Source organism: Thamnophis elegans, chromosome 5 (assembly GCF_009769535.1).
Source record: "Thamnophis elegans isolate rThaEle1 chromosome 5, rThaEle1.pri, whole genome shotgun sequence".
Taxonomy (NCBI): Eukaryota; Metazoa; Chordata; class Lepidosauria; order Squamata; family Colubridae; genus Thamnophis; species Thamnophis elegans.
The window spans coordinates 74192328-74205049 of NC_045545.1; the positions used below are offsets into that span (position 1 = coordinate 74192328).

General features: G+C 41.6%; 1 protein-coding gene across 4 annotated transcripts; it reads right to left on the minus strand.

Annotated features, from left to right (window-relative positions):
- Positions 1–3221: 3221 nt before the first annotated feature.
- On the minus strand, positions 3222–11111 carry BLCAP (BLCAP apoptosis inducing factor). 4 transcript variants are annotated; one of them, XM_032218203.1, is made up of 3 exons: positions 11005–11097; positions 8412–8495; positions 3222–4967 (listed from the first exon to the last, which is right to left on the minus strand). In XM_032218203.1, the coding sequence occupies exon 3, from the start codon at positions 4830–4832 to the stop codon at positions 4569–4571; it is 264 nt and encodes an 87-aa protein (XP_032074094.1). In that variant the 5' UTR covers positions 4833–4967; positions 8412–8495; positions 11005–11097; the 3' UTR covers positions 3222–4568. The 4 variants fall into 4 exon arrangements, with proteins under 4 accessions (XP_032074094.1, XP_032074096.1, XP_032074097.1 ...); XM_032218205.1 differs by having other exon boundaries at positions 10938–11025; XM_032218206.1 differs by lacking the exon at positions 8412–8495 and having other exon boundaries at positions 11005–11111.
- Between the last annotated feature and the right edge of the window lie 1611 nt (positions 11112–12722).

Sequence of the window (12722 nt, forward strand, 5' to 3'; positions counted from 1 at the left end):
CACCGAGGAGTGGAAGTGACTCAGGGCCAGTCGCGCAGCCTTCAGTTCCAGCCAATTGATGTTGTAGCGGAGGTCCGTGGCCGTCCATCTGCCCTGTGCCATCTGAGAGCCCACCAGGGCCCCCCACCCGAACAGACTCGCGTCCGTGGTGACGGTCACCCTGTTCGGCTCCCAGAAACAACACCCCCGCTGGATGGCCGGGGAAAGCCACCACGCCGGGGAGGCACGGACTTCCGCCGGGATGCGGAGAGCCCGAAGGGAGTTGCTCATTTGTCCCCTCTGAAAGGGGATGAGTTCCCACTGAAGGGGCCGGAGATGAAGCCTGGCCCACGGAACAATCCCTATGCAAGAGACCATCTTGCCTAATAACTGTGACAGAGAGAGGATGGAAGTGAACCGCTTTGTGCGAACGCCCTCCGCCAGTCGACGAAGGCTTACCTGCCTCTCCTGAGACAGACGCACCTCCCCCAACCTGGAATCTATGACTGTTTCCAGATGCAGGATGCGAGTGGAGGGAGTAAGATGGCTCTTGTCGAAGTTTACCGAGAACCCCAGGGCCTGAAGGCTCCGAATGGTAAGACGAAGATCTGAGACAGCCTGAGGCAGGGATCCCGCCTGAACTAAGACATCGTCTAAATAACATTGGAGTCGAACTAGCACCGATCGCAGATGAGCCGCCAGAGCAGCCAGGACCTTTGTAAAGGTCCGCGGGGCCGAGGCCAGGCCGAAGGGAAGAGCCCTGTACTGGTAATGGTGGGACCCGTGAGAGAACCTCAAGAACCGGCGATGAGCGGGCAGGATGGGAATGTGAAGATAGGCCTCCGTGAGATCCACGGAAGCCAGGAAATCGCCTTTTCTGATACCCTGTAGGATAGACTTGAGCGATGACATTTTGAATCGCCTGTAAACCAGGAACCTGTTCAGGCGCTTGAGGTCTAGAATTGCTCTCCAGCCCCCCGTGCTCTTCGGGACCACGAAGAGATTTGAGTAGTGGCCCAGGCCCCGTTCCCCTGTGGGAACCGCCTCCACCGCTTGGATTTCGAGGAGATGGGCGATCGCCTGACCCATCAGGCGGCGGCGCTCCTGACTCTGAGATGGAGGGAACGACTGGAAGAGGTTTGGGGGAGTGGAGAGAAATTCCAACCTGAGCCTGTAACGAACCATGGCTCAGACCCAGGTGTCTGACGTGATGTCGTCCCACCGGTCCGCATAAAGAGCGAGGCGGCCGCCGATGGGATGACTTGGGTTCGAGTCACTTCCCTCTGTGGTAGGGACGGCCGCCTCCTCCACGAAAGGGCCGCCGAGCCCGGCCCTGGAATCGACTCCTGTCCTGAAAGGGCTGCCCTGCGAACTGCCTGACAAGAGAAAGAAGAGAAGCGCTGGTTATAGCCGTAGCTAGGAGCCCTATACCGTTGCCTACGGAAGGGACGTGACTTGTTCTCGGCCTTCTTAGCCGTGGAGGGAAGGACCTTCTTCTTGTCCTTATCCTCCACTAGGATGCGAGTAAGGGCCTCCCCGAAAAGATCGGGCCCTTTGAAGGGGGCAGCCGCCAAATCCCACTTCGCCTTGTTGTCCATTTGCCAGTGGCGCAACCACAGGAGCCTATGGGAGGTGACAGAGGTGGCCAGGGCGCTAGAAGCAAACTTGACCGTATCCAAGGTCGCGTCAGCTGAGAACTGACACGCTGCTAAGATCTTGACCAGATCCTGATGGATCCGGTCTTCCTGTATGGGGATGCGCTCCTGAAACTTCCCTCCTCCCACTCTGGAAAACAGGCATGTGCACGCCGGCCAACTGGTTTTCAGGTTTCCGGCACATGTACACGCAGGTTGTTTTTAGGGGCGCTTTCAGGCTGTTTCCGGACTGTTTTCCAGCACTCCGGGAATGTATGCATCAGAAACCAGAGGAGCAACTGTCGATGGCCTGCGTGCCCACAGAGAGGGCTCTGTGTGCCCTCTGGTAATTGTGGGAAAAGCTGGAGGAAATGTTATGTGCCTCAACAAAATGCAGGATGATTTGATACCTAAAATATTTATAAACTAACAAGATTGTCTCTATCTTTAAAGATATCTTTTACTATTGACAGAGAATAAAGTTCAATCAATAGTAAAAGAAAGCTTCCCTGTAATTATTGTCAAAGACAGTTTTCTGCTACTAGCACACAAACTCATGCAACTATTTTTTTCTAAAATGTGAAACAAAATTTTGCCCAAATAGGACAGCCTTAAAAAGAAATAAAATGTATAGCAAGGATATGTATTTCAAAACCTTAGAAATGCTACATAATTATCAAAAAATAAATTTTATAATTTAAACCTGTGTTTTATAATCTACCACTCTTGCTACATCACCACCTCTTTACTTTCTTGATTAACATCTACAAATTCCCTCAATATACCAATATCAAGAGAATTTCACATTGATGTCAGGCAAATCAGCCGCAAAAGAGATAAGTTGTTACAATAATGTATAGCTTTATTTATGAGCCTTCTGGGGCAGAGAAAGAAATTGCTAATGTAGAATTTTGAAGAAGAAAAATGTGTTTGAGAAAACATATGATCAGCTAATGTCCTATAAATAAATAATCAGGAAAAAAATTTTTTATTTAACTACTGAGGAGGCTATTACTTATGCACAATTCAAGCAGTTCATACATTACAAAAAACAAGATCAATGCAATCTAGACTCCACCAAAATTGGCTGCCCAATTTTAGCCACATTGGACACTTGGTAACAGCAAATATTTCTAATAGTTGCAGTATCCTGGAGTCACTTAATCATCATTTTGCAACTTTCTCAGCCAACTTTTGACAGGCAAAATCAGCTGTGTGACTGTTTGATTTGCTTAACAACCATGGCAAAAAAGTTGTGAAGTCATAGACTTAACAGCGAATGATGTTACAGGGCCAATTGTGATCATGAGCACTCCCTGTACTGTTAGAAAATTAGGAAAGCCAATTAAGGAAGAAAAGTTTCTGTTACCCATTATGGTCCAGTAAGCTCTACTGTTTTCCATATCAACATACAGTGTCACTGGAACATTTTGAAAAATTGGTCAGGTCAATGTCTAGATTGGCACGTGAAAACCTACTTGATTTGCAACCAAATCACTTTGGAAATAAAAATGGCTTTAGGAAGTTGTGAAAAAGATAAGCTGCCCCGAAAGCAAAGGTCTTAGTTCAGTGAAAATGTGACTGCATCATAAATGGCACTAATCCACAGACCAAAGTTTATAAAGCTTTATTAAATCTGTTGAACAGCTGTGCAATGAACAAACCAACAAAAAATAATTAAAAAAACGACTGAGGTTTCACGACTGGATTTTCAGTTCCATGTCCTTTGAGAGAGACAAAAATGCCTTTTCAGCAATATTCTTCCAAAGAAGATTGTGTAGAGACAAATGAGAAAATAACTTTGGAAAGTAACAGAAAAAATATCTGTTTGCTTTTTCCTCGGGCTACCTTATAACTTCACACCAGCGATTAGCTCTTGAGGAGGATAGAAAGCAAAGTCATGGTGGAGAAAAGGAGAGAAGAATAAAACCATGAGCCAGGTACCACTAGAAAAATGGCTTCACAGAATCATATGAAGATATGCAGCCTAAACAGATGTTGCTTTCTTTCACCTATATATGTGAACACAAGCTCATTTGCTTGTGATAACATAATACTTTTGGCCTAAAAGAAAAAAGCAGCACATTACTCCACTGACAGCCCCACCTTGATATGGAGAAACCAGACCTGGTATACTGATTCATCCCCGCACTCCGATTGCTTTTTCAAGCTAGAAACACTGGCAGCTTAAAATTCAAAAGCAATACAATAAAAAAAGATTTCCCCAAGTTTTACAGTAGTGCATGCTTTCTTTCCAATTCAGGGTCCTCCATAGAAAGTAGATGTTTGGCATAGGTGGGGGAGAGGGAGGAAGAGCAAGAGCGAGGGAGAGGGAGAGAGAGGGGGTGGGGAGAGAGAAGCTTCGGCATTTGTGCATTAAAAATGGCATCGTGATGACTTTGGAATTTTTGAGACATAGATGAGTAGTTTGGGAAACGGGCAGTATACATGTTCCAGGATGACCTGCTGAGATAATAAGCAGCCACTGGCTCCAAGTGCCGTTGGGCTTATTAACCACTTGATAGTTCCCCTTCAGATGAACACCGTGAGCTCTACTGAACCCAGGGTGGAGAAACAGCTTTCCAACTGTTTCAAAAAGATCAGACACTCATGTTCCAAAGGATGGATGGCTATCTTCTGATTTGACATTAGACAATATTCACCAGGTCTCTCCACCACCAAATTGGAAATGGAAGGACCAAACTCAAACGATAATATCGAAGGAAGGGATGGCACCCATTAGCAGCTCTGCTTCAAACCCTCAGACAGCACTGCCAGCTATTACGAATAACAACTTTTGTCAAATTGTACAGGAAGATTATGGAAGTGCGGACAATCATGAATGAAACATTTTAACCGAAACAGGTACTCCAATCACATGCCTTATATTCCCTCCTTCCCATGAAACCGTCCTTTGAAAAGGGGGGGGGGGGAAGTGCAACCAAGTAGAAGATTTTAGGTGCCAACTACATTGGGATCATGAGCAGAGTCCGGCAGTTGGGAACCAGAGCAGTGGTATAAGAAACAATTCCCCCAGCAGCTGTAGCAGATGAGAAACAGAGCAGCCAAGAAGACCAAGGCACAGATTGTGCAAGGTTTCCGCTCCAACAGAAAACTTAGAAGGTAGAAGCCCATGAACATTGAGTGACTGAACCACAAGGCTGGGTTGAGGGGCTTCGGAATGAGGAGGACGGGCAGTAACCACTGGAGACAGTACATGATGCCTGGGGATCAGGATGTCACAGGGATGGCAGCAATCCACGTCACAGTATGAAATTTCTCCTCTACACATTCAGCTCTTCACCAACCAGGTAATCAGTCTTCATAAAACTTGGGAATACTGTTCAAGAAAATCTTGACAGAAAAGAAAGAAAGGGAAAAAAGGACAGGTGAGTAACATATATTTTTGGGGGGGTTGTTTTACATTTGCATTGCTTACTAAAACAATCCAGCAGAAATCCAGAACTTACCTACAATAACCTAAAATAACTTAAATAAAAAGTAGATGTTTAGCAGAGGTGGGATAGAGAATGAGAGTGACAAGCTTCGGCATTTATGCATTAAAATGGCGTCGTGATGATTTTGGAATTTTTAAGCTATGTCATAGGTAAGTTGTTTGGGAAACAAGCCATATATGTTCCAGTATGGCCTGCTGAGACAATAAGCAGCCTCTGGAGACAATACATGATGCCTGGTGATCAGGATGTTATTGTATCCCCAAATCCCTAGTCACTATTTTTTGCAACAGAAAATTTTAGCAATTTTTTCAAGACAGTGGATAGAATGGGCATAGAACATTTGCTTCAGCACATTTTTCTGTTGTGTACAACTTCTTTAACATGTCTGTGTCCCTTGCTTTTGAGTATACAGTTGAAAAAGTCCAAAAACAATTCCCATTATGAAGATCAACGTGTGAAAACTTCCCAAATATGAATGACAACAGTTTCCTAAATTGGAAATATCTTCTCTACTCATCCTCCTTATTGCAATGAAGTTACTATAACTGGGAAGGGGGGGGAATCAACCTAATTTACAATTAGTGCTGTGCTTTCCTTTTCTCCTCAAATATTATCGCTGATAGAGAAGTGTCCAATATAAGAGCCAGTACAGGTAGTCCTCCGTGTATGATCACAATTGACCCCAACATTTTTATTGCTAAGTAAAGCAGTTGTTAATTGAGCTGTGCCCCATTTTGCAACCTTTTTCGGCCAGGGTTGTTAAGCAAAACACTGCAGTTGTTAAGTTAATCATGTTGTTGTTCATCAAATTTGTTTTCCCATTAAATTTGCTGGTTAGAAGCCAGCTGGGAAGGTTGAAAATGGCAACCACATGACCCTGGGATGCTGTAACTGTTGTAAATATAGGCTAGTTGCAAAGCAGCCAGATCATGTGACATGGGGATGCTGCAACAGTTGTATGTGTGAGAACTGATCATGCTGCTTTAACTTTTTTGAACAGTCACTAAAAGAATGGTTATAAGTCGAGGACTACCTGGCTTAAATGAACCTAAATTAACTACATAGGATTTTAAAGACACGATTTCTCATTGTCAGACCTGCATCATCAAATATTTGGAGTAAATATTGATTTAGCTATACGACAATGTCATAGGGAGGTTGAAAATCTATATGAATCATTTTTAAAATGTAAAATGCATTAAATAAATGCTGCTCAACTAAGATGACAAGGGAAAAATGAAAGTGCTGAAAACAAAAACTGGGAGCCAGGGAGAAAGAGAATGACAATCACACATACAGAACAATCTCACCAGCTTCTGAGCTTTGGGCAGAACTAAAAACTAACTTTTAATTTCCAAATAAAATGCTAACAAAATAAGGGGACTCTATCATAGTTCACCATATTGTGGTTTTGAATATTCCCACAACCCAACCTACCCATAGAATTGTTACTATGGAGGAATTTGGAAGAAGGAATGCTATGAACGCTTACAGGCAAGTCAGGACATAATCTAATAAAATAAATATCACCCACACCCAGGCTTAGCATATTATAGGATGCTATAGTTTCCTCAAAAACCTGTAATTTAAAATCCTGGTATAATGTTGTGTGAATCTATTAAACTGTGAACACACACACTGAGTTCTGTTGAGGTAGTCTTGATTTAAACTGTTGTATAAATCTAACCATCATGGTTAATAAATCATGCTTTATTACTATCAAACTAGGAAATTATGGCTTATTTATATTATCATTAAGCATGATGTAGGAGCCAAGCTGTAATATGAGTTGGCTGTTTGCTGTATTGTGAAGTTTAGGATATGATGCATGAATTCAGCTACAGTATGAATTACTTTGCTCATTAGTGTAGCTATTGGAAAGACATTTTCATAACAAAACAGAGAGCTATACTGTGAGGGTTTTTCACAGCTAACTGAGCAAGGTAAGTTAGATCACACACGTTAAAATCAAAATAAACAAATAACATTATGATCTATCATTGTATAGGAATCAAAGATCTAAATGTTGCCTTACAAATGTTGGAATCCAGCATCTGAGACGTGGAAGCAGAGGTTTATGGGAATTAGAAGCCTGTCACTCATTTATAATTTTTTCCAAAGTGAGAAGCAGCTTGGATTTGACACAATTCAATTTTACTACTTTATGTCAAATCAGCAAAACACTAGGTATTTCTGCTGTATTATAAAACCCGTATGTTGAATAACAATTGCATATTGATCATCACTTAAGTATGAGCCAGCCCAAGTGATTCGTCCAGTTCAAGTTTTAGTGATTTTGCAAATTTCTTGCAAAAATATGGTAGTAGAGTACTTTGCCACTGTCTTCTGGAAAGTTTTTTCAAAATTCCAATCTCAGTATAGTAGGATTTCCTATCAAGTACTATTCATCTCTAACTCTGTTTTTTGAGATTACCCAAGATTCACTGTGTTGTCATTAATTAGACATACTGTACTACTGATCATCTGATATTTCCTTGTATTTTACACTGAAGTCATCAGGAAAGATTTAATAGGAACATTCAAGTTATCAAATTTGCATTAACTTCAAAGTACAAGAACAATGAAAACAATAACTTTGCAGTGCATGCCTGTTCACTTTCTTCTCCACTTTCTTTAGCATATATCATCCATTACAAACTTAATTTCTATTTTGTTGCCACTTGGAGACATTTACATGCCAACCTCATGAGATCATCTGGGAGTGGCATGAAACAGACCATGACTAGTTCTCCTTTATACTTGGCCACATCCTACAAGTTGTGAACACTGAGCAGGAGAGGCCTACATTTTCCATTTACTTGTTCTAAATATTTGGGGACAAGAAACCACCTAACATTTACCTAACATTCTCCCAAAATCTACCAGAAGAACATGAGCTATCAAGGAGAGCTGAAAAGGTTAAAACCAGAAGAATCTTCTTCAATAATCTTAATTCTCAGAAATGCAAGCCATATGAGTAGAAGCTATATACTTTCATTGAGTGAGAAATAACATAAACATAAGTATATGGAAATAACAGAAATAAAGTACTGAATAAAATACTAGATTCCTCTTAGATCTTCCAAAAGCAGGAAAGGAAAAGGAGGCATTTCCCCCTTTTGGCAAGGAAACTTGTTATTCTTCAATAAAAATCAAATCTTCAGATAAATGGATAAATATTATGAATCAGGAATTTCATCTTAAGCCAGGTTTCAGTGCTTTTTTATTCCACCATATATCAGTAAAACTAAATTTCCATTTTTATAGGAGCTAAAAATCAAATAATGCAGCAATATTTTATTTTTGCTGCAAATGAATGAAAATTACTTAAATCTCTTACCCTAGTGCATGCAATTTCATTGAGAGAAATCTTTTCCTTTTTTTGTAGCTTTGATGTTCAGTGTAGCTAGATAGACTTTCTTCCCTTAAAGAAAATGAAAGTTTGTTGTTGAGGGTCTTAGCAATAGGTTGAAATTTATCTGTGTATCAGAAACAATACACTGCAAACTATCTTGGTCACAAAAGCAATACAGATGAAGTATATTCAACTCAAATAATTACTTCATGAGACAAGACCAAATATAACTAACAACTTTTCCCCTGTGACTTATTAGCATTTTTTGGTACCTTCAAATCAGTGCTGTCTTCTGGAGATTATCTGGATTAGTCACTACAGTTTCTTGGCAATATTTTTTCAAGAAGTTTGCTATTGCCTTCCTTTTTCTTAGGAAGAAAGAAAGTGACTTGCCCCACCTGGCTTCATGCATAAAGTGGGATTAGAACTCATTGTTTCTTGTTTATAACCAGATGCCTTAAACACTCCATCAAACTGGTTTTCATTGGCAAATTATATTTTTTTTAAAAAAATACCAAGATATTCATGTATACTGAAGTCAAAATGGTACCCCAAGGAGTTATTGTTACAAAGGTTATTGTCAAATGTGGAGTAATATTTAAAGAAGAACATTCATTTAAATATTCTTTGTATGAAACATAGTTAATCAGAGGATTGAAATAGAGCTGGAAGAAAGAATATATGGAGTTGAAACAGATAAATTACCAAATTTCCCTAGAACTATACAATTTGGAACAGAAAACCTCTACTTAAATTCAAAAAGATAAATAGTAAAATTCACATAAAAGTAGGAGAGGGCCTTCAATTATAATAAACTATTATTTAAGATTGCCACAACCTCTGATTTCTTTAGTCACATCTGGACTATAAATTTTAGTGCACAATCCCAACAGTTCAATCTGTGGAATCCAACTATCTCGATAGTCTCAACTTTTTCTTTTATCTCTCTATAATATACTGGACACAAATCTGATTTCCAAATGCATTTCTTCCTTGCACTTCAATGTTCAATGCACTTCTACTTACTTTATCATCTGTTTTCAAAAATTAAAGGAGATACCTCAGATATGGAAACAGAAAGGATAATCATAAATATATCAGCAGCAATAATTTGCTTCTTGGTTTTTCTAAAACATTAAGTTTCCACAAACATAGAACTAAGGTCATCCACAATATACAACTGTCAAAAGCTGTATTAGCTGTATTATTTCCATAGTTTTCCAGTAAGGAAAAAAAATCCTCTGTTCAAGCTCTTTAGTGCTATGTTGTAATAAGAAAGAGGCTTGCACACTAATCTTTATTCAGTTCCCAACAGTCTATATATCATCTAATCTGTGTGAACATGTTGGTGTACAAGATCTTTTTTTGAATTATTAAAACTGATGGCTAAATCCCTATGCTGAAATACCTTAAGATGGAGACTCCTATTTTAGAAAAAAAAAACACATGGCAGATTTTACTAGTCTACCACTTGTAGAAATCAATTTACTTACTAGCATCCTATTGTCTATTCTTAATGCCCAAGGCACATGTATGATGGAAAAGATTAGGAGCAAGAAAAGGCCTAGTGAATAGTGATGAATAGTGATAATTACACAGTTATAATGACCTCTGTAAAAGAAGTTAATATTTAATAAGTGTGGCAGGTCGAGACACGACACTCCTCATCATTCGATTTCAATGGCAGCCTTTCAAAAAATGCCCCTATGGAGTTCACAAGAAGCAACACCTCTCTTACCAACTTGCTCTTGTCAAACCCTGGGTCTTGTGTAACCCATACACATTAATCCACAGCCCTTCGTGGATCTTTCTATCCCTTTTGAAGCAACCAGCTAAGCTAGTTGTTCCAGTTGTGCCAGGCATCTTTCGAAAGAAAACCGGCACTGGCCAAGACATTTATAACTTCTGGCTACCCTATCCCCCATCTTCACCCCACCCCTCTGCCTGAGCTGCTTAAGAGGACCAGGACTGAGCTGAAAAACAGCCGATATTGTTGCAGAGTTTTTCCATAAGCAAATTTCGGGATCTGGGAGGGAGGGAGGGGGGCGGTTCTGCCCGATCCGTTTTACGTTTGCAGAGCCGATCTGCACCGGCCCTGTCCTACTGTCCCCATTTATTTGTACCCATTTCTCGCGGTCTTATTCATGTTTAATCTTATCCCTGTTGTCTTGTACATGAGTGACAATCGAAATAAAACAAAACAAATAAATAAGCTTCCCGGGTCGATCCTCCCGGGGAGCGGATCTGTTGGGAGGGTGGGGTGAGGTGGAGAGGAGAAGAGGCGGATGATCGGTCGAGCCGATAAGCCGCCACGGTCACCGCAGCTCAGAGAAGATCTCCTCGGTCCCTATGAGATACAGAGCCCGCCCAAACCAAGGCGCCCACTCCGTGCCGCCAAAGCCCCGCTTATGGGTGGGTACATGCGACACACCCTTCCCTGCACCCAGGGTTACGACATATGCTTTCAGGGTTTGCCATTGAGGGACAGAAGCGAATCCGCCGGGCGTATACCTTCCCGGCGAGAGTTGCCCTCAACACCTTCGGCAGGTCCCAACCGCGCCCCCGGCAGCTGTATTACCTGCCCTCCACGCCATAGCGCCCCGTCGCCCCTCGCCACGCTAATTCGCTCGCAGCTCTCTCGCTTCCCGTAGGACCTTCAACTGTCGTTTGGGTCGTCCACCCCGGAGCCTTTTTTCCCTCTTCACAGCGCTCGCGATTCGGCTTCTCCTTGGAAGCCTGGATTAGATTTCGGCTTTCCGCGCGAGCCTTTCATTCCACTGTTTCTCTTCTGCTACAGAAACTGCCGAGCTGTTCCCAAGCATCAAGGGGCGTTCCGAGCAGGCATTGCTGTAGACAACCCTCACCGTGCTCGATCTGACAAGGCGGAAAGGTCCTCTTCGTTAGGCTGGAAGCCTAAGATGCATTATAAATACTGTGCGGCCTGCAGGGAAGAGGAGGAGGAGGGAAGCTGGTTGGAAAATAAGGACTGGAATGCGGCAGGCAACGGACTTCGAAGGCGAAGTGGGCGGGTGGGGGGCACGGCTGCGCTACTGTGATGACGAAAGTGAAGCCGGTTCCCCGCTTTTCTTTCCTTGCCTCGTTCAGTGGCGGCGGCGAAAATGCTCTCATCCGCAATACGGTAAAGGGAGTCAGTTCCCTGGAAAGATCCGTTCTGTCTGGGGCTGCGGCCAGAATTTGAAGTGGAAGGGGAGCAAAGGAAAATTTCAATAAGGAGAAATTTTCAGACAGTGAGAACAATCAACCCATGGAACAGAAGATGCCTTCAGAAATTGTGAAAGCTTTCAAGAAGAGATTGTACTGCCCCCTGTCAGAAATGGTGTAGGGTTTCCTGCTTGAGGATGGGGGGGGGGGGATGGACTAGGTGACCTTCAAGGTCCCTTCCAACTCTGTTTTTCTGTTAATTCAGAATCTAAGTAGAGGAGTCCACACTTGCAGGCAGAAAGATAGCAAATCAGGAGAAAACTACTTTTACTTATAGTCTTCACAGAAATATTTTTATTCGCAGAAGCCTTTGACTTTTTCAGAAATGCTGAAAAATATCTGTCTCATTTATTAATAAAATTTATTTATTAATAAAATTTATAGGCCACCCAATCCCGAAGGATTTAATTGTGGACCTGAAATCGATGCGGGAGTCCTATGAACTTTGCCCCTTGGCTGTACGGGAGAGAAAGCAATACTAATCGCTTTGTTTAAAGGGACATTTGATTGTTAATGATTGCTTCATTCGTTTGGTTTATTGTTGGGTTTTTTTTTGTTATTTTTATTGGAATGGAGATTGAGACCCCTTATGTTGTGTGTGTGGAATGGCTTATAATGAGACTGCTAGGCTGAAAGACTGTTTTTGTATTTACTTATCAAATAAATATGTGCACGCTATATAAGGGCTTTATCTTGTCTTTACACAGACACCCTTCCTCGCCACCCACAGAAATGGGAGTGCTTAGTAGTACTTTATTTAAGCTTGAGAATCTGGTGAAAGCATTTGAGTTAGATGGGAACTGTCAAAAAGAAAGTCTGTGATCTCGTTGTGGCATATTGAAATCCAGCAAATTTATGTCGCTCTAATGGAGGCCCTTGTATGATTTGCCTACCAGCTTTGAGACTCAGCATTGTGATTTGCAAATTGTATAGCTTGCTCATTCTTAGGTTCAATTTTTGTGCAGTTATACCTTTCATAAGATTTTTTTTAAAATATATATATATACTACATTTCAAATACCAGGGAAGGAATAATTGGGTTTATTTCATTGCATTAAATAGTTAAATGCCATT

Excerpts from the sequence above, each read along its gene's own strand:
- BLCAP (XM_032218206.1), bottom strand. The coding sequence starts at position 4,832 with ATGTACTGTCTCCAGTGGTTACTGCCCGTCCTCCTCATTCCGAAGCCC.